Below are 17,852 nucleotides of genomic sequence, written 5' to 3' on the forward strand. Positions count from 1 at the left end.
CTTGGTGCTCCTCAAGAAAGGGATCTTGCCTTTGAAGGTCAGGACCCACAATGAGGTCTTTACTTGACTCCAGCCAGGACGTCAGCATCCCCAAACACCTCCCAAATCCCTTCACTGCTGACCACGTTAGCATAGCTTCAGATCACACGAGGAGGTTGAACCTTAAGAGTTTTACCTCCTAGAGTAGCTCATCTGAACGTAAGGTCCTGTCCTGTCATCTGTGTCTTCAAACACCCCTGGTTAGACGATCGCAGATCATCACCAGCTCTCTGTGGCATGGAGAGTCACATGTGAAACTGGAGCGAGACTGTGGCACCACAATGTACTCCTGTGAGACGGGCTGGGCTGAAGCATATGCGCGAAGCAGAAGCCGATGGTGTGAACCCCGTACACACAGCGTAAGACTGGACAAGTTTGCCCTCCCTCTTGGGTGCAGTATTGCTGCTTTTGGCAATCAAAAACTCAACCTCATGCTGCTCAAACTCTAAGAACATCTTAAGAGAACCTGAGTAAACTTTGGAAAAAAAAGTTATCTGCTTTCTCTTGTTTTGGATGTTTGAGACCATATTCTCAGGTTTTCCAAAGCAGGGCTAGAAATCTATTTAAAAAATACAGTTTGAGAGCTGAAGCTGTATAATAAACACTGACTATCACAAGGCAATGCTGGGTGTGTCTAAGCATCAACGTTAAATTCATTCTTCTTGTCGCTTCCTTCAAAGCTCCGCTGAGCTCAGCCCCTCCCTGGTTCTGCCGAGCTTGCTGCAACCCCTACACTTCACTGCTGTTCCCACCTTTGTCCCGTCTCCTGCCGGCTCCTTGCACAACTGTCTCTCTGCGCCTTTGCCTCCACCGCACTTACTGTTTGGCACAGCTTTTCCCCTTGACCCTTTCTGTTGTGTGGTCTCTTTTAAAGATCAGTTGGAGCAAAGCCATCGGCTTCTTGTTTTCCTGATTTCTCGATTGTCTTCTATCTGTTTTTAAACAAGAGCTCTTCCCTGGAGAGAGGGTGCAAAAATCAAATTGTGGGTGCTAATAATGATGTATATTTTCTGTGAACTTGAATCTGGTAGATCTGCCCTGTGTTGATCTTCACAATCTTTAGAGCGGTTGAGGTTGCCTTTCTGCTCTGACTCTTTGGAGTAGGTGTCTGACAATGGGTAAAGACTCTGGGGAGAATCTCTGCGACAGAAGTTTGTACCCTGGAGCCAGCACGATTCCGTGAGCAATGTCCCGAAGGATAGGCCAAGGGACATGTCTTTCAGTCCAACACGTAGTTTTTATGTTTTCACATGTAGAAAGTCTGCAGTCAAGAGCCAGAAATGTGATACCAGTGATGGAACCCAGTTCATTAAAAATTCAAATCAATGGAAACAACAGGACGTATTATTTATCTAAGCCTCGAATCAATCTGACTACTATGCATAATGATCTTAATTAGAAAAGTAAGCCGAAGCAGGAAGACAGTCTGTCTCCTGGCTTTGAAATTATCATGCCCCTATCAGTATGCTTGAGTAACTTGTAATTAGGGACAAAGGTTACACATAATTTTATATGCTGAAAAACCGGTTTTATACATGTCATTTCAAAAAATATTTAAGAAATAGATATAAGACTTGCTACTCCTACTATACTTTGATTTTTTGCTACTAGATTACTAGTCTGCACTAATTAGTCGATGGTCTTAAGAAACACCTGTAGAAGCTTTGCATTTATGTAGAACCTGGATACTAGTAACTCCTAATAGCAGCATTAGTCTTTGCACAAGTTTCCTTCCGATGTTTGGCAGCTCTTCCTATCTCTGTTTCACCTGCATGGAAAACGCAGCTCAGAAAAGCAGAGTGGGTTATCTGAAAGCAGAGAGTAACTGCTTGCCTGTTCAAAAACTTTACTGGCACGTTATACCAGTATGCCCAGAATTACACCAATATAGTTCTCCGTGCAGTCACCCACCTTTTTCCTCTTGTCGTACTTATCTTCAACCGCTGCCACTGAATATGAAGTGTTCTGGTTTTGACAAATGGCCAGAGTCCTGTGATTACACTTTCTTTAACGTTTTTTTGACCAGCTGTAATTAGAAAACTGAAGTCCTAACTGCGAGGTCCTGCCTCATCAAAGCAGTCACTTCCATGCTTAATTTAAACAAGTTCTTCAATTCAGTTAAAGCCACTAAGCAGGCCCACTGCCCGCTCACAGCGTCGAGTCACACACGAGCACCGCTCTCGGTCAGATCACTGCCTTATCTTCTGAACCGGAACACAGATACAGCTACCCCAACTTTTCACAGCTACCCCAATTTTCCTCAAGGTGGTATTTCATCTTAGAAACGCATACAAAAAAGATCAAACTCTTTCTGTCACATGAAATGGCCTTGCTTTCCCAGAACAGTATTTCCACAAACAAAAAGTATGGAAATTAAAATCACAAGTAGGATCTGTTTCATCAAAGTATTAGCTGCTTTTCTGTGAGGTTGACAATCACCTTTTTAACATGTCAGGAATTATATGCGTAATTCTCTTTAATGGGTGTTACAAATGTTCATCCCACACTGAAAAAAGATCACAGTTTGTATGAGTAATAACTTTTTTTCTGGAACATCAACAGTTCCCCTCTAGCTCTGTACATATTCTCCAACATCAATGTAACCACAGCTGTCAAGGCAGCCTCACCTCTTTCTATGTATATTTTAGCTTTAATTTTTTCCCATGCTTTCACTTAGTGGACTTTTTTTTTTTTTTAAAGGGCCTAAACCTGTTCTCCAATTTTGTGGGCAAATTCATTGCAATAACAGATCTCAGTGTTTAGACATCTTTAAACATCATTATTAGCGTGCAAGAAATTAGAGACCTACATCAAGATCTGGAGGTTTGGGTTTGTTTTTTCTTTAATTGAAAGCGAATTTCAAATAATAGTTTCCCCTATTCAAGGATCTCCTAACACTTTGCATAGTTAAATGAGTTCTTGTGGCCTCCTTTTGTACAGGCAGTAGCAGTCCCCCTTCCAACAGCTCCGGCACAGCCTCCGCGGTCAGCCGCCATGCGTGCACGGCCGGAGTGAGGAGGCAGGAGCTCAGCACGGAGGCATGGTGGTGGGCTGGGGCTGGAGAGGCTCCACAGGACACCGCTGTGGAGAAGTGTCTCATGTCTCCTCAGAGATGAAGCACACGTGTCCCCTTGAAGCACCCACATGCCCTCAGTGAAGTGCCCAATGTCCCCTCTGAGGTGAAGCAGCCATGTCCCCTCACTGAAGGGCCCCACCTCCCCTCTGAGGTGAAGCAGCCATGTCCCCTCACTGAAGGGCCCCACCTCCCCTCTGAGGTGAAGCAGCCATGTCCCCTCATTGAAGGGCCCCACATCCCTCTGAGGTAAAGCTGCCATGACTCCTCACTGAAGGGCCCCACGACCCCTCTGAGGTGAAGCAGCCATGTCGCCTCATTGGAGGGCCCCATGTCCCCCCAGAGGCAAAGCACCGTGTGCCATGGGATGTACCCATGTCCCCTCCGAGGGGAAGGGTCCCGTGTCCTCTCGCTGCCCTGCTCCGCCACCGCGGTGGGCCTGTCGCCACTCCATGCAGCGCCGGGCACACGGGTCCCTCAGCTCCTTCCTGCCGCGCCGCCAAGAGGTCTCCAGCGAGGGGCGACGAGGGGACAGGGCGGGACCGAGGGGCGGCCGCCGGAGAGGGCGGCAGGGCGGGAGACGGCGGTCCCCGAACCGGGAACAGGCTCGAATGCGTGCCCAGCCCCGCGGCGGGCCCGGAACGCAAGTGCCAGGGCTGCCGTTTCCAGCCCGGCCCGCAGTGCTGGCGCTCGGCGCGGTTGCCATAGCGTGGGCCCCGGGGCGGCTGCCGGCATGGACGAGGAGGCCACGGTGGGGGCCGGGCGGCTCCGCGGCGCAGGGAACGGTGGGGGCGGCTGGTTTCGCTGGGCCGGAGGCAGCTGGCGGAGCGCGGCGGCTGCGGCCGCGTGGGAGGCGTTTCCCCGCCGGGCGTCCCGCGGCCGCGGAGCGGGGGAGTCCGGCGGCGCTCGGCGGCTCCGGCGGGACAGCGGAGGCACCGCTGGGCGCTGCCTGCCCCGGCCCGGCCCGGCCCTGCCCCGCCCCGCCCCGCCCGCCGGGCACGGCCGGGGCCCAGAGGCGGCGGGCGAGGCCCTGTGCGGACCCCTCGGCGTGGCGGCCGCCGGGCCGGTGCTTTGTCCCGGCCGGGGGCCGGTGAGGGGCGGCGGGTGCGCCGCTGGCCGGTCCCCCGGGCCTGAAGGGAGCTGCCCGTCCCCAGCACGCTCGTGTGGGGCGCTTCTGAAAAGGACTTTTCCTTTAATCTGTTGGTTTCCTTCTTTTCTCCTTCCTCCTCCGGTTTCTCTGGGAAGTCGCCCTTTTCTCCCGGCACGTCTCTTCGCCGACTTGTGCAGGCTTTCCTCTACTGCGTGTTTCTTCACAGTTCTAGAAATGTATTTTTCCTTTCATCTCCCGCGCTCTGCTTTTTGCTGCTGCTTCCATTTCTGATGGGCGGCTTTTTTCAAGCCGTGTGATGTGTGCTAGGTGTGGGTTGTTATTCCCCTTGTTCCAGCGCTCACATAGACAAGAGCTGACGCTTGCCAGCTAAAATTATTTGTTCACTGTTATCTGTGGCTGATAGCAAATGCTATGATTACTTGTTATCACCCAGAGCTAACATAAGGGACATAAATATTCTTCTCAATGAATAATCTCAAAAGCTGGGCAGTAGCCTAGTAAGAGCACCATTTATTTTACTTAAACACATGTGAAACTTGATTTTATTTTTTTTTCCCCTTTCAGAGAGATTTTAATGAACGCTGTGCCCAGTGTTCAGAAGTGAACTGGGGTCTCACTGATGGAGGCAGATTTTATTGCAGATCTTGCCACAATGTTACTGAGGTAAAAAGCTAAGCTACTGGCCTTGCTAAAGGTTTATTTTGATTGCTTCTCGGTTTTATGTTAAGAAAATGTTAGATATTTCTCCTTGGCATTAGGAGTCGGAGACAGTATTATGATTCTTACTTTTTCATGCTTTTCTTGACACTGTTTAAAACTAACGTTACTTGAAATCACAAAACTTAAAATGAACCATCTTAAGATGCTGTGTTGCTGTAGTGCTGGCATGCTGTCTAGATGCCTTAGAAGTATTGCCTGGTTATTTTTGCAATTTAGTACATTACCAGTGTAGGCAAACCCTGATGCATGTCACATGTATGTCCAGAATAGTAATTCTCTATTTTTGCTATTTCTGAGTGACAAGTTCAGAATGTTCTGTCTCCCTTTAGTTTAGGAAATTTGAACAGGTTCCTCCATTGTGTTTTATGATGAGGCAATATATGCAAGTTAGGCCTGGCTTTTTTTCTTGCTAAAATATATTCCTGTTTTGCAGAGAACTAGAGAAGTTGTAAACACTGATTTTGCTTCTAATACAAGAGTCCAGACAATCTCCAAAGGTTCAAGAAAGCAGGAAAAACATGGTATGTATGAGTTTCTCTCTGTATTTTGGATAGGAGTGGCTGTTCAGCCAGAGTTCACCTAGCCCATTATGTCTTTGGTGGTGACCAAAAGCAGATAGCTAGGAAAGACTGTAAGAATGAGAACAAAATACAATGCCTAGATGCTGTCACAACCTCCAGTGGTCACTTTTGGCGCCTTCCTGAGCCATGGGTGACCTCTGTGAGCCTGGTGGTGGGTTGTTGGTTGTTTTTTTTTTTTGATTAAACAGAGCTGTATGTTGCTTATTGCCACTTTGATTTGTGGAAGCCAATACTCACTGAAAATACTGGTGGCATGCATTCAGATGTGATGATCCCTTTGTTTCTTCCTTGTGATGGCTGTTGGAAAACTAGAAAAGTTGTCTGTCTTTGTAAGTGAGATGTGATGGTGGCCCAGCTCACAGAATATCAGTCTGGCTTGCCTTACTGGTATTTGGCCCTGTAACCTATACACAAACCTACATGGAAGAGATTTCATGCAGTTACAGTAGCTAAACCAATATTACATCTTTCATCCAGAGTAATTTTTATACTTTTAATTTTATGATTCAGAAGAGTAGTAGTTGTTATGGATGATGATATACACTGTAAGGATGTTATGGTAAGGCTGCTGCTGGAGCTGAGTATGGATACTGTGATGGCTGAACAGATGTTTTGCTGTTGTGGCCACTTTCAAAAAGCGAAAAATGCATTACAATGCTAAATGAAGCATGAGGTTATCTTTGTCTCTGAAATGCTGACCTGTCTTTGCTTTACCGTGGTGGCAGTGAATTACTACATTCCTTTGAAAAGAACAGTAGAGTCGAAGGGAAGGGAGGAGTGAAAAGGGGAACAACCTTAACACCTCCAGTTGTCTTTATCCTATATTGTTCCTAAAGTCTGAACTGTGTACCACTTCATGCTTTTTATTTCTCCTGTTAGGAAGGTCATTAGCTATCACCCCCAGGCTTGTTAAGAAACAAATCCTTGACTTCATACAGTCCCCTCTGTGACTGCAGTTACATTATATTATGGCAGCTTATTTTCATGCGTTTATAGGAGCAAGCTGTATCTGTGGTAAACAGTTAAAGCCCACATCATTAAAGCAGGGCAGAAGCTTTGGGCAGATAACTTCTGAGATGGTGAGATGCAAGGTGTCATTAGAAGGAAAAATAATGAAGAACAGATGTAGAGGGAATGAAAAGGAAGTTGAGAAATGCAGAGAAAATTTCTAAAACTAAAAGCCTGTAGAAAAGAAGTTGTAAATATAGAGAGGTAAGAGTGAAAAGTAGACGTATTGCAGTCTGAAGGAATAGTGAATAGATTGGAGCTGGCCTGCTCCTTAGGAAATTCATATTGTGCTGAGATTTGCTAGGAGCTCAGAATATCTGAGAAATTTCTTTCATTTAAATATGTATGATTCTGTGGGAGAGAATGGTGAAGAATGTGGTGATATTGGTTGGTTTTTGTTTGCCTGACTGACCACTGTAATGTGTTCCAGTTTTCTACTGGGAATGGGAAAGAAATGATCGTGTTTCATTTTTAATGACAGATTCTCAGTTATTTTAGAATTAGTCACTTAACAACTCTCCACTTGGTTACAAATGCCATGCTTGAAGTTATAGTGAAGTATATTATTCTTGGGAAATGTGTGGAGAACACTGCTTGTTCAGTAGCTTTTCTTCTTGATTAAGAGTGTGAATAAATGGAAATTAATGGAGTATTCTGGTCTATGCTCTAGGACTTGAAATTAGTAGAGACATGTCTCTGTCCTGATACCAAGAGAAGGGAATGTTAAGTGGAAATAAGTGTGCATAAGGTTAAAAAACCCACAAAACTGTACAATCAAAACATACTTTTTTGTTTTAACTTAGATGAAGGCTGTGAATGGTATGTTTGTGAAGGCTTTCAGCTCGTACTCAAGAAACAAGCTGAAGCTTTAGAAGCATTAGGAGTGTGTTCACAAATGAAGGTATGTAGATGTCAGTGTGAGCTGTACATGCTGTGTTTGTCTTTGAGGAGGTGTTATTTTAAAAGATTGTAATTTTTAAAGTGAATCAAACAACTCCCTGTTTAAAAACATTGAGCAGATGAAAACAAACTTAGCTTCTCTGATAATTTTAAAACATAGGTTATAAATCACAGTTAATAAAATTACAGCTGGAACATTATTCAGATTCCTGAGTTAGAAATTATGCTCTGTTCTCTCAGCAATTAATGATCTTGTAAACTTTGTACTAATCACTATCCATTTGTATTTATAAGGATGAAATTCTGTGCAATTTTTGGAGGCATTACCTTCAGAAGAGCAAACAGGCGTATTGCAACAGACCAGCTGGGGAAACTGTCGAAGCATTATCAGTGAGTGAAAAGCTCAAGTCCCGTGAGATGTTGGATATCTTTTTTAAAAACAACAACAGAAACCTTTGCTCAAGCTACCTATCTAGCTTGCATTAATGTCACTTCAGTATGAAGGATGTCTTCTAAACAGAGTTCCACGTGTCTGTTACGTTATTGTTTTGGTTTTTTTTTTCCGGTTTGGAGAGACAAGTACTTCTCCGTGTATGGAAAGCTGCTTATTTAAAAATATTGCTTTGTCTTGGCATAGATAGTCAGTAGACGGAGCAGAAATTACAATATAGAATGCATCATCAGCTGCCATCCTTTCCTGCTTGTTGTCTTTAAGTTACTCATTTCATCAAGCTTTGATTCTATGTATTGCCAACTCTCTGGTCATTGTATCAGATTCAAATGTAATGTAATCACTATAAGTCTTTTTATCTTAAGAAATACTTTAAAAGTCCTTTTTTTTTTTTTCAGGGTTTCTTTATGTACTGGTGGTTCATAGACAGCAAAAATATGAACAGTTTGGGTTTAAACTTCATTTACTGTTGATCTGAAATCTGTCATGCTTTATTTGGTTTCTTCAGATTGAAACAGTAACTAACAGTAGATAATACAATGACTTATTTCCAAAAACAGGTATGTGATAGCAGTACTGATGTGGACAGTGAACCAGAGAGACCTAGCCTCCTTCGCTTGTTGTCTGTTTCCGAAAGTGAGGGGGATCTACAGACTGATTGCAGCTTTGCCTCATCAACCACCAAGATGTCAGGTAGGAGCAATGCACTGAACTACCTGGAAACCATTTATAAGTAGTTTTTAAATATAAATAAATATATTTAAAGTGTATCATGTACAATGAATTGGAGGAACTGGTTGGAAAGTGTAACGTTTTCGGTCCTGTTTGCCACTAGAGTACTTTATATTCTACCAGAAATAGAAGACTTCCCTAGAAATCCCCACCTAAGGAGATGAAAGTTGAACAGGACCTGGGAATACAATGGGAAATGCAGGAGGAAATTCTATTTTGTAACAAGTTTGCACCATGCCTCCTGTTTATAGTGAGAAAAAATTGCTGTTATATCTGCAAAGCTAAATGTTCACGAACACAGCAGCTTTAAAGAATAAGCGCTTGTTTAACTAATAGCAGAGCTATTTTGATGTTAAAAAACATGAGTTTGTTCCTTTCTGTGGGGGAAGTAGTGTTTTCTTTTCTATCTCATAGATATATTTAACTTTCTAATTTTTTTCCTTAGAGTATTTTTGGTACTTGTGTAACTTTTGTCTCCACATTCTTTTTACTACTTTCCCTATAACCCCTTCTACCAAAAATCTTCTTTTAGCATTCAATCAGTTTCTCCTTCCTGTTCACAATATCAACTTGAAATATTGCAAGAATGCTGAATGTTTTAATTAAAATATTATAGAAAATTGGAGTGTTTGGTGCTACTGGGCAAGTGTAATGCCAGACAATTCTGCAATGTCTGATGTTAGAATCACATTTCAAGGCACATTTGAAAGCTTTTGATTGCATTTTAAACTTCTGATGATTTTCCTTTTTTTGCTTTGTTCTTTGCTTGCCTTTTCCTTCTTTGTCTGTTTTGGTGTTTCTTTTTTCCCCTGTTGTGTACTATCCTGTGTGTCCCATTTCTGTTCTTCTAAGGTACTACTTGTCTGCCCTCAGAAGAATGCAGTCTCGTTCTTTCATGATTTTCTCTTTATTTCATGAAGTCCAGAAATGGTAATAGAATCAGAAACTTGATTGGCAGCAATTAACAAAAATAAAGAAAATTTAAAAAATCCAAATAGAACTAGAGAGAGGAAAAGGGTGCAAAAATGGTGACACAAATTTTTGTGAATATAATGCGAGTACCTTTCATGCCTTTATATTAAAATGACAATTTTTTCAGGTAATGAGTCACTGCATGTTTGTACCTGTAGCAGATCTTGAGTGTTACACAAATACATATTATACGAAGAGGAAAGAATTGAGTGAAAAATTTCTAGTGAAAATATTCCATTGAATTTTCTTCCCCTTTTGAAGTCTAGAGGAACTCTTTTCTTCTTTGATAATTACGCCTTTTGTAGTTGTGTTTCTTAGAATTGTAGTACAGCTAGATAGGCTGTAATTTAACATGTTCTTAGTCTGTTGTTTCAGAGACTGAATTCAGCTTTAAGTAGTCATATCGATTTCACTAAAAGCCCTTGAAATAGATTAAGAGTTCAGCGACACTGAAAGTACATTTTGGTGAAATCAAACAAGCATAGAAATTGTTTCATGTATTGAAATTTAACCCAAGTAATACTGAATGTGTTCTAGTCAGCTATAAATTCTTGTGAAGAGGATCCATAGGTTTCATTTTCTGTGCTGTTTTTACTAAGCTGTTATTGCTACAGACTGGAAACTTCAACACCCTTTTTTTCTTCAGAGGCTTGTCCAACTGGCAAGTGTTTTTCTTGTTATTTTTGTGTAGGGATAATAGCAAATCCCACTGAGTACAGCACTGAGATATTGCTAGAGAAGCCTATTAAACTCTTAAATTATTAGATGTGTGTAAATGTATGTTGTCATGCCTTGCATAAGCTGAAAGAAATAAAAGGAAATTGTGTGCCATCGTTAAGACCACAAATATAATGAGGATTATTTTAAATTGAGTTGAATGTGAAACTAATAATGAAGCTTCAGTCATGAAGCTGCCTTTAAGCACAGGTATCCATGTAAAAGGTGAAGCTGTTGACTAAAAGGATTAACTGATGTTCCTACTTTTGTCCTCTGGCGCACCTGTACGTGACAGACCTCGTAGGATGCTCTCGTCTAGACCTTGCCTGAGTCTGTACGAGGTGGTTGGTTGAGCCGGTTCTTTTAGCCCGTTGCTGTGTCCGCAGTGCTACTGGCCGCCGTTTTGGGTGCCAGTAGATGGCATCACAGACCAGTTCTGGCTCAGGAACACAGTGTTCTTCGTACTGCGTGTCAGTGGGCGTGGGACCTCTGCTGCTGACCGCTGTCACCTCACAGGCTTGCCTGTCGCTTGCCGGCATAACCGTGGAGCTGCCAAGCTCTCTGAAGCTTTAAACTGTTTTTTTTGCAGGCTGCTTGCCATGGCCCTGCAGCTCCCAGCTGGGGAGCTGTGGATCCAGCCTTTGCTGTTCCTGTCTGAACAGGTGAACAGTCTGTGGGGAAGCACAGTGAGAAAATCTCTGCAGAATCAATGCTGATATTTTGTGCTGGTGTGCTTTAAGTGCATTTTCATTTGTTCTGGCTGGGTCACGATGTAGGGAAGAGAGGCTTTTCTTTTTTTTTTTTCTTCCTCCTTCCCTGAACTGCCAGGTTTAATTGCTGAAAGGGTTCCTAACTCATAAATCACCCTACTAAATTAGATTTTTCATGGCTGCTTCTCTTAGTTTTTAGTGATTCATCTCAGTAAGAAAGTAGGGAGGTTGGTTGGTTTGTTTGTTTTTTCACTCTCTTCACCACTTGCTACATATTTGTTCTAAAGGTGTTTCTTTTTCATTGAATTTAGGTATGTTTTTTAGAAGAATACCTACATTTCCACAGTTAGAGATTATATGGTAGATGGATACACACCTTAACCTCAGCAAAATTTCTGCAATGTAAATGATTTTCTTGTTAAAGTCCTGACTCTGCTGAAGTTTAAAACTCTGTGTTTTAATCCCCAACTGTGAGGCATTGATTCAAGTACATAAAATTTTGCCTTCTTTCCCCACTGTTCCCTTATCTCTCAAATGGAAAATAGTATTTCCAGCTCGTAAATATTGTTAGTTATATGTTGTGTAGGAGTTAATGTCCTTCTAGAACTCCAGATTTATTTGTAGTTCCCAACAAAAAGTCTGTTTTGATGGGTACCAGAGAGAGTTTTGTCTCTTCATATGAGCCAGTGTCACAGGTGAAGTAGCAGTTTATGGAACAGGTTGTCATCTCATATCATGGTAAATGAATACATTAGAGTTAAGCTGTTTAGTAGGAAAGTAAACAAACTACCAAACTACTCGAAGTAATGATTTCAAAATGTTACTAGTTGCTGAATGAGGGTCCTTGTATGTTCGTTTGTCTTGTTTTCTGTGTACCATGGCCTGTGTGTATATGATATCAATTACTTTTTTTTTTTTCTTTTCTACTTTTAACATAAACCCAAGAAAGCACCTCTGTGTGTTCTGGATCAGTAGATGGTAGCTTGTATTTAATGAAGAACCAAAAGGAGAAACTGAGGATGACGATGCCAATGACTCTTTCGTTTTGTTACATGGCGTTACTCTGGTTGAGAGAACCAATAACGTTATCTGATCTCTTAAGGTATGAATAGTCTCTAGTGAAATATTTTTTTGCTTTTATAAATAATATTTTTTTAAAAAATTAGATCTATACTATTGCTCTCTTACTAATTTGCTCAGTAATAGCGAGAAGTTCTCTATATTTAGTTATCTTTTCTTTGACATAACAATTTGTGCAGCTGCTTTTGGAGAATGTTCTCTGTTGATGGTATTGAATCTCAAAGACCTGTAAGGGAGAAGATTTCAGAGCCAAAGCAGCTTTTTATCCTTCTCTTTCAGAAGTTCTTAAGATTCACTGGAGGTGTGTATGGTCACACTTTTGCTGTATTTGCTGTTGTCAGCATGCCAGAATTAAATGAGTAAACATTCTCCAGGACTTACATCAGTGTCATCATGCAAACAATACCAGCAGTATATAGGGATCTGAAAGCCAGCTAAGTAGCTTCACGCACTGGAGTTGGGCACAGGAATTAGTATAAAAAGTCCTTTTTTGTCTTCATGTCTTTATATCTGTGATTATCAGAGTTCAGAATAATACAGCTTTTAATATAGTAGAAATAAAATGTTCTAATAGTAGGGTTTGATACTAAATGAAAAGTGTCAAACTGTTGCTGACAATGCAGGTCTCTTCTCTCCCCTACAGCAAGGCTATGAACACACTCCTCCTTTACTTGAGGAATGAAAAATAATTCATCAGCTTTTCTTGTTAGCAATAAATATTTTAAATCAGGCCTAAATAGTTTAAATTCAAGAATTCCTAGATTTTCCTCAGAAGACATTTTGTATACTGATACTCCTTTTTAACGTGTGTTGAAATACTGAGTATTTCTAAAAAGATGGTGGAAAAAATGCCAGAATTTAAGGAACAGAGAGACTCAAGTAAATGTACATTGGCAGATCAAATTGAAAACTCTGACAAAATAAAGGGAAAACTGATTCAAAATTCAGTTGATATGGTAGACTTCAGTTCTTTAATTTTTGTTTTTCAAATACATAACCTGTGAGCTAAAGAGCAAGGCAATTAGTACATCACCCCCACCTATGGTACGTATAGCTAGCATTGCTGCTAAAAGTGTGACGAATGCCAGGGAAGTTTACCCCAGAGCCTGATCTTCCATCGTGGCCTCCCTCCCCATGGAGTGCCAGCTTCCACCTGCACTTTTCTAGCTTTATACAAGCTTTTCAAGAAGGATGAGTATTGAAGAACACTCCCTCGCAAGTACTTTTAAAAGGGGAGGTTTGTATGTCTCAAAGTACTGTAGTTAATAGTAGCTAATTTATTTCTATGCAAAACAATGTTTTAACCTTTTGATTTACCTTTAGAGGGTGGCTGTTGCCTTCATTGATCAGAATTGCACAAACCATTGCATATTTGCATAACTGGATATGCTGTTGCATAAAAAATGCTTGGAAAATGTTCAGCAAAATACCACAGTATTCAGAATTCAAACAAATTGAATTTTGTTTTGAATTTTGCAAAACGGAAGTATTTATTGAGTAGATTAAAAAATAGAACTCAAAAGTAGTTTTCAATAACAAGATTTATTACTCACTACTGTCTTCGTAAGGAAATTCTGTAGGAGCCAGAACTACTGTAGCATACTCTGTATTTTTATCAATGATTAGAAAATAAATATATAAATCCTGTCTGATAATGTTTGTATATGGCAAAAATCCAGGTAATAAATTACAATTACTGGGATGAAGCAAACGGTTCACAGTAAAGAATTATCGTTTAGCCCATCCTGTTTGGAGAGAAAAATGAATAACTAAATATCTGTTCTTTGGTCACTGTATCATGGAACCTGTCTCTGGAAAGCATGTGGGGTCATATGAGGTAAATACATCCTCACAAGTTCCTGTCTTAGTATGGTGGTGTGGTTTGAAAAACAAACAAACAAACCAAACAGCCAACAACAACAAAAAAACAACTGTAAAAGTTGACTGTCAAGAGGAAAGGTAGATTGTGTTGTTTGCATATTAATGGTATATTGTTGTATATGGCACTTTAAAAATTGAGGACTGCAGAAAAGATCCATGAATATTCTCAGAACCTGGAGAATATCTGTTGCACTGAGATCCTTAAGAGCTGAGCACATTTACTTGAAAGGATTTAGAGGAAACGTGAAAACAATAAAAAAAACTGAAAAAGGAGAGAGAAAAAAAAAAGAAGTACGAAATATAGCACAGAAAGGCATAATCAGAAACTAATAATTGGAAACTGAAATAAGATGATTTGAATGAGCAGATATTTAATTAGATACAATTTATGAGTGTAGTACTTTTAAGAGTGGGAAAATCAGAATGATTCAGTGACTTTAAATGCACTGAACGTATGAACTGAATTAAGTGCAGAAAGTGGTGTTTAAAAAAATGTCATTTGTATTGCAAAGTTTTACCATGATACGACAGTTATATAAGACCATAATTACATTATCATGCTTCCCTCCCTACCCTTAAGGTCTTTGCCTTTCACAAGTTTGATGAAGAAGGGGAAAGAATTTTAATTGCATGAACTACCATAAAACACTTGTTTTCTAACTTCTGAATATTTAAGTTTAAAAAATCAGACAACGTTCACATTTTTGCATGCATTAAGATACACAGATCAAAATAGCGACAGACCAGAGATGAAAACTATGCAGAGAAAACATTAAGAATTCAGCATTACCTTTTAAATCTCTGTAGGCAAATTGTTTTATTTAAACTAGCTGAATTGCAGTTGAGCTTAAAGTTCTGCCTTTTTTCCTCAGTTTGGCTTTCTCCCTACCCTGAAGTCAGCTGACTACCGCTCCTCCCTTCTGATACATGCTTAGGCACTACGGTGGGGCAACCTGCCAGCTTTTAAAGGATTTACAACACCAAAAATATCCTCCTCCTTGCTACTCGACACACTTAGCAGAAAAGCACTACAGTTGCCTCCTCGGACAGGGACGTTTTGGTTTAAAAATAACATTTTTAACAAACTCTACTCAAGTCTATGCAGCACATGAAATTCTTTTCCATCGTGAATAGTCTCACAATACTCCATATGCTATATATTATTTATCTAAATAATGAATAAAATTGTTGGCTTGTGGAAAAAGTTTCAAGATGCTATACTTGGAGGTTGTGAGAAGTAATGCATTTCACATGAGGTTGTACCTACTTGCGCTGGCAAGACCAAACTTGTAATAAGTTTTGTGGTGTTACTGTGTGGCTTTAGCAGATGCATCATTTCCTCGTAGCATGCAGAGGACCTATGATTTTTTTCATTCTTAGACCTTACTAATGTGAGTTGCTGTGTCACTAAAAGAACCTGGACTGTGTCCTGTATCTGCCAGTCAAGTTTTCAGGCACTTCACTGAGACAATGCAGTCTTACAAGTGTTTTGATCATTCTGTCTGTTAAATGAAAGATTTGGGGACAGAAGAAACTGTTCTGAAGTGTTATTCCAAATCTGGGCTTTTGGAATAAGTGTTAAAAACCTGAATCATCAGCACATTGTATTCATAACAGGGTATTTATGCTGTTCCATGTATTTTTAGAACATAAAAACAACTGTTAACCTGAGAGATAAGGGCATTGTTTTGTATGAAGACAGTAATTTCAAGCTAGGAAAGATGCCATTATTCTCTAAACAGTTGCAATGCTTTGACTTGGTACAGGCAAGTCTGAAAATTTCCTTTCATTTTAAAAGCCATTTGGATGGATGTTGCTTGCCTCTTGCAGTGTAAGGATGTGGTTCCAGCATCAGTTTAAGCCGATCTCGTTTTCTGTTGCTGTGGTCCCACACAAAGGTTCTTGTCCTGGGTACTAGCTTTCATCCAGTTCGTGGTGTATTAGTTGAAAGAAGTAGATCTGCAGAAAACTAATTTTACAAAAGAAAGCTTCATTGGACATTTTAGTGCGGGTTAATTTGCTTCACTGCAGTCCCTTTCTGCTTTGTGCTGGCAATAATGTTCCTGCAGTCAGCTGAATCTGGGAATCTGTCTGGTTGAAATCAAACCCTGGAAAACAAAAGACTAGTTCTCAATCTAATCCTCTGTCTGAGAAGTCGCACAAGTGCTTTTGTCAGCAGGGAGGAGTGTGTGGCAGAGGACTGAAGGGAGGGTGGGATTTCCCATTTCAGAGGCAGCAAGCTGTTAGGGTGGTTTAGCTGCAATCACCACTATACCACACCCGAGGGAAGGTCTTAATTGTTTGTCCTCTTCCAGCTGTTGCTGTGCTGGCTCAGGAGGTTGCTGCTCTCGGAGTCTTGGTACCAGCTCTTCAGATCTGACAGCTGGTTGTGTGATTGCGCCTCAGCGCGTGTCAGCCAAAGCTTATCATCAGCTGAGCCAGTAATGGGTTGCTGTTGCTGAAAGAGGAGGTCTTGCTTCCCTTTCTTCTCTCCTCCTGCCTGCATGATGCATCCCTTTCCCTCTGCCAACTCTTGCGCTTGCTGGAGCCATCTATGAGCCTCCTCAGTTTGTAAGATGGCGGGAGAGAAACCCTTCTTTCTGGCAATAGGGTAACAGGTATCTTTTGCTGCTGTTGTGAGTTACGTTTCTGGAAAAGGATGATGAGCAACAGGAGCACATAGCCAGACAAGGAGGAGGGGGAAGTATGACTAGTTATGTTGAGCTTCTAGGTTACCTCAATCCGTTTTGTGAAACCATCCTTCAAGTTTGAGTTCTTCAGTTTAGTGCAGCTGACCTGGACTAAGATGAGCTAAGGGGTTGTCGTGCAAGCTGCTCAGCAGATCACGTGGGATGGCAAGGACAAGCAACTGGTGCTGGATTTGGATGATAACCCCACTGAGTATGTGAACCAGTGTACATCTCCACTCAGGGTCGGGAAATGCTGTTTACACTGGTTGAGGAAAGCTACTGAAATTTCGTTAGCAAAATGTGCATCACACAATTTGATTAGAAGAGATTGTGCAGCAACTTTTACCTCTTCATTTAAGAGACAAATATGCAGACCTTCGGAGTAAAAGATATTGGGCAGTGTGATTTTTCAGATAGTTGTTATTTTTCAGAAATTGTTATAAATGATAGGTTAATTCTAACAGAGAGAGTTTTGGTTAAGAAATGCAGTTTTTGTTTTAATCCTGGTTTGAATTCAAGTTTTTAATTAAACTGAAAATTCAGTTAAGACTGTTTTTTTTTTTTAAAAAAAAAAAAATAGGAGGTAACTGTAAACTTTGCAGTAACTAGCCTTTAAATAGAATTTTAGTCAACTTCAGTAGATATACATAACGTGTAACAAGTGGTGATTAGGGTACCGGACTGGGAGAGGGAAGGTGAGCTTGTGAATTGCCGTAGGCTCAGGAGGGAGATGAATCCTGCTCAACAGTAGATGCTCTGTCTGCAAAGATGTTCTGTCTTGGTTTTGTTCCTTCCTTTCCCACCGGCTCCTGACACATTTTGAATAAAAGTGGCAGATTGCTGTGCTTTATGAGGAACTCGGTGTTTCAGCTTGTAGGATTGGATCCAGCTAGCGATTGAGGTGTTTAAGTACTGCCTCACATTGGGAGCAGGTGCAGAGCCCAGCCTTACAACCCCTGTAGGAACCCAGGAGGGACTTGCAGAGTTCGTAGACCAAGAAGTTACTAATCTACGTAGCGAGATCAGAGAGATATGATGCAGATAACACAGCTGGCAGGAGAGAAAATTGTTTTCGATTCTCTAGTATTAATTATTTAAAGAACAGGATTTTCTTTGTTTGAAATGTTAACTTATTCCAGTGTAATGTACTCTTTTAACAAAGTTGTTTTGAAGAGGAGACAGGAAGG

At 41.1% G+C, this 17,852-nt stretch overlaps 1 protein-coding gene across 1 annotated transcript in view; it reads left to right on the forward strand.

Annotated features, from left to right (window-relative positions):
- Positions 1-3,833: 3,833 nt before the first annotated feature.
- Positions 3,834-17,852, forward strand: part of TAF1B (TATA-box binding protein associated factor, RNA polymerase I subunit B) — a 51,491-nt gene continuing 37,472 nt past the window's right edge. The window contains exons 1-7 of the mRNA XM_086608376.1: positions 3,834-3,863; positions 4,788-4,886; positions 5,377-5,464; positions 7,336-7,433; positions 7,727-7,822; positions 8,444-8,576; positions 11,960-12,116. Coding sequence (XP_086464502.1) covers positions 3,846-3,863; positions 4,788-4,886; positions 5,377-5,464; positions 7,336-7,433; positions 7,727-7,822; positions 8,444-8,576; positions 11,960-12,116 — 689 coding nt within the window. The 5' untranslated portion in view covers positions 3,834-3,845. The remainder of the gene's footprint in view (positions 3,864-4,787; positions 4,887-5,376; positions 5,465-7,335; positions 7,434-7,726; positions 7,823-8,443; positions 8,577-11,959; positions 12,117-17,852) is intronic.

The sequence above is a fragment of the Tauraco erythrolophus genome, chromosome 2, assembly GCF_009769465.1.
Source record: "Tauraco erythrolophus isolate bTauEry1 chromosome 2, bTauEry1.pri, whole genome shotgun sequence".
Classification (NCBI taxonomy): domain Eukaryota; kingdom Metazoa; phylum Chordata; class Aves; order Musophagiformes; family Musophagidae; genus Tauraco; species Tauraco erythrolophus.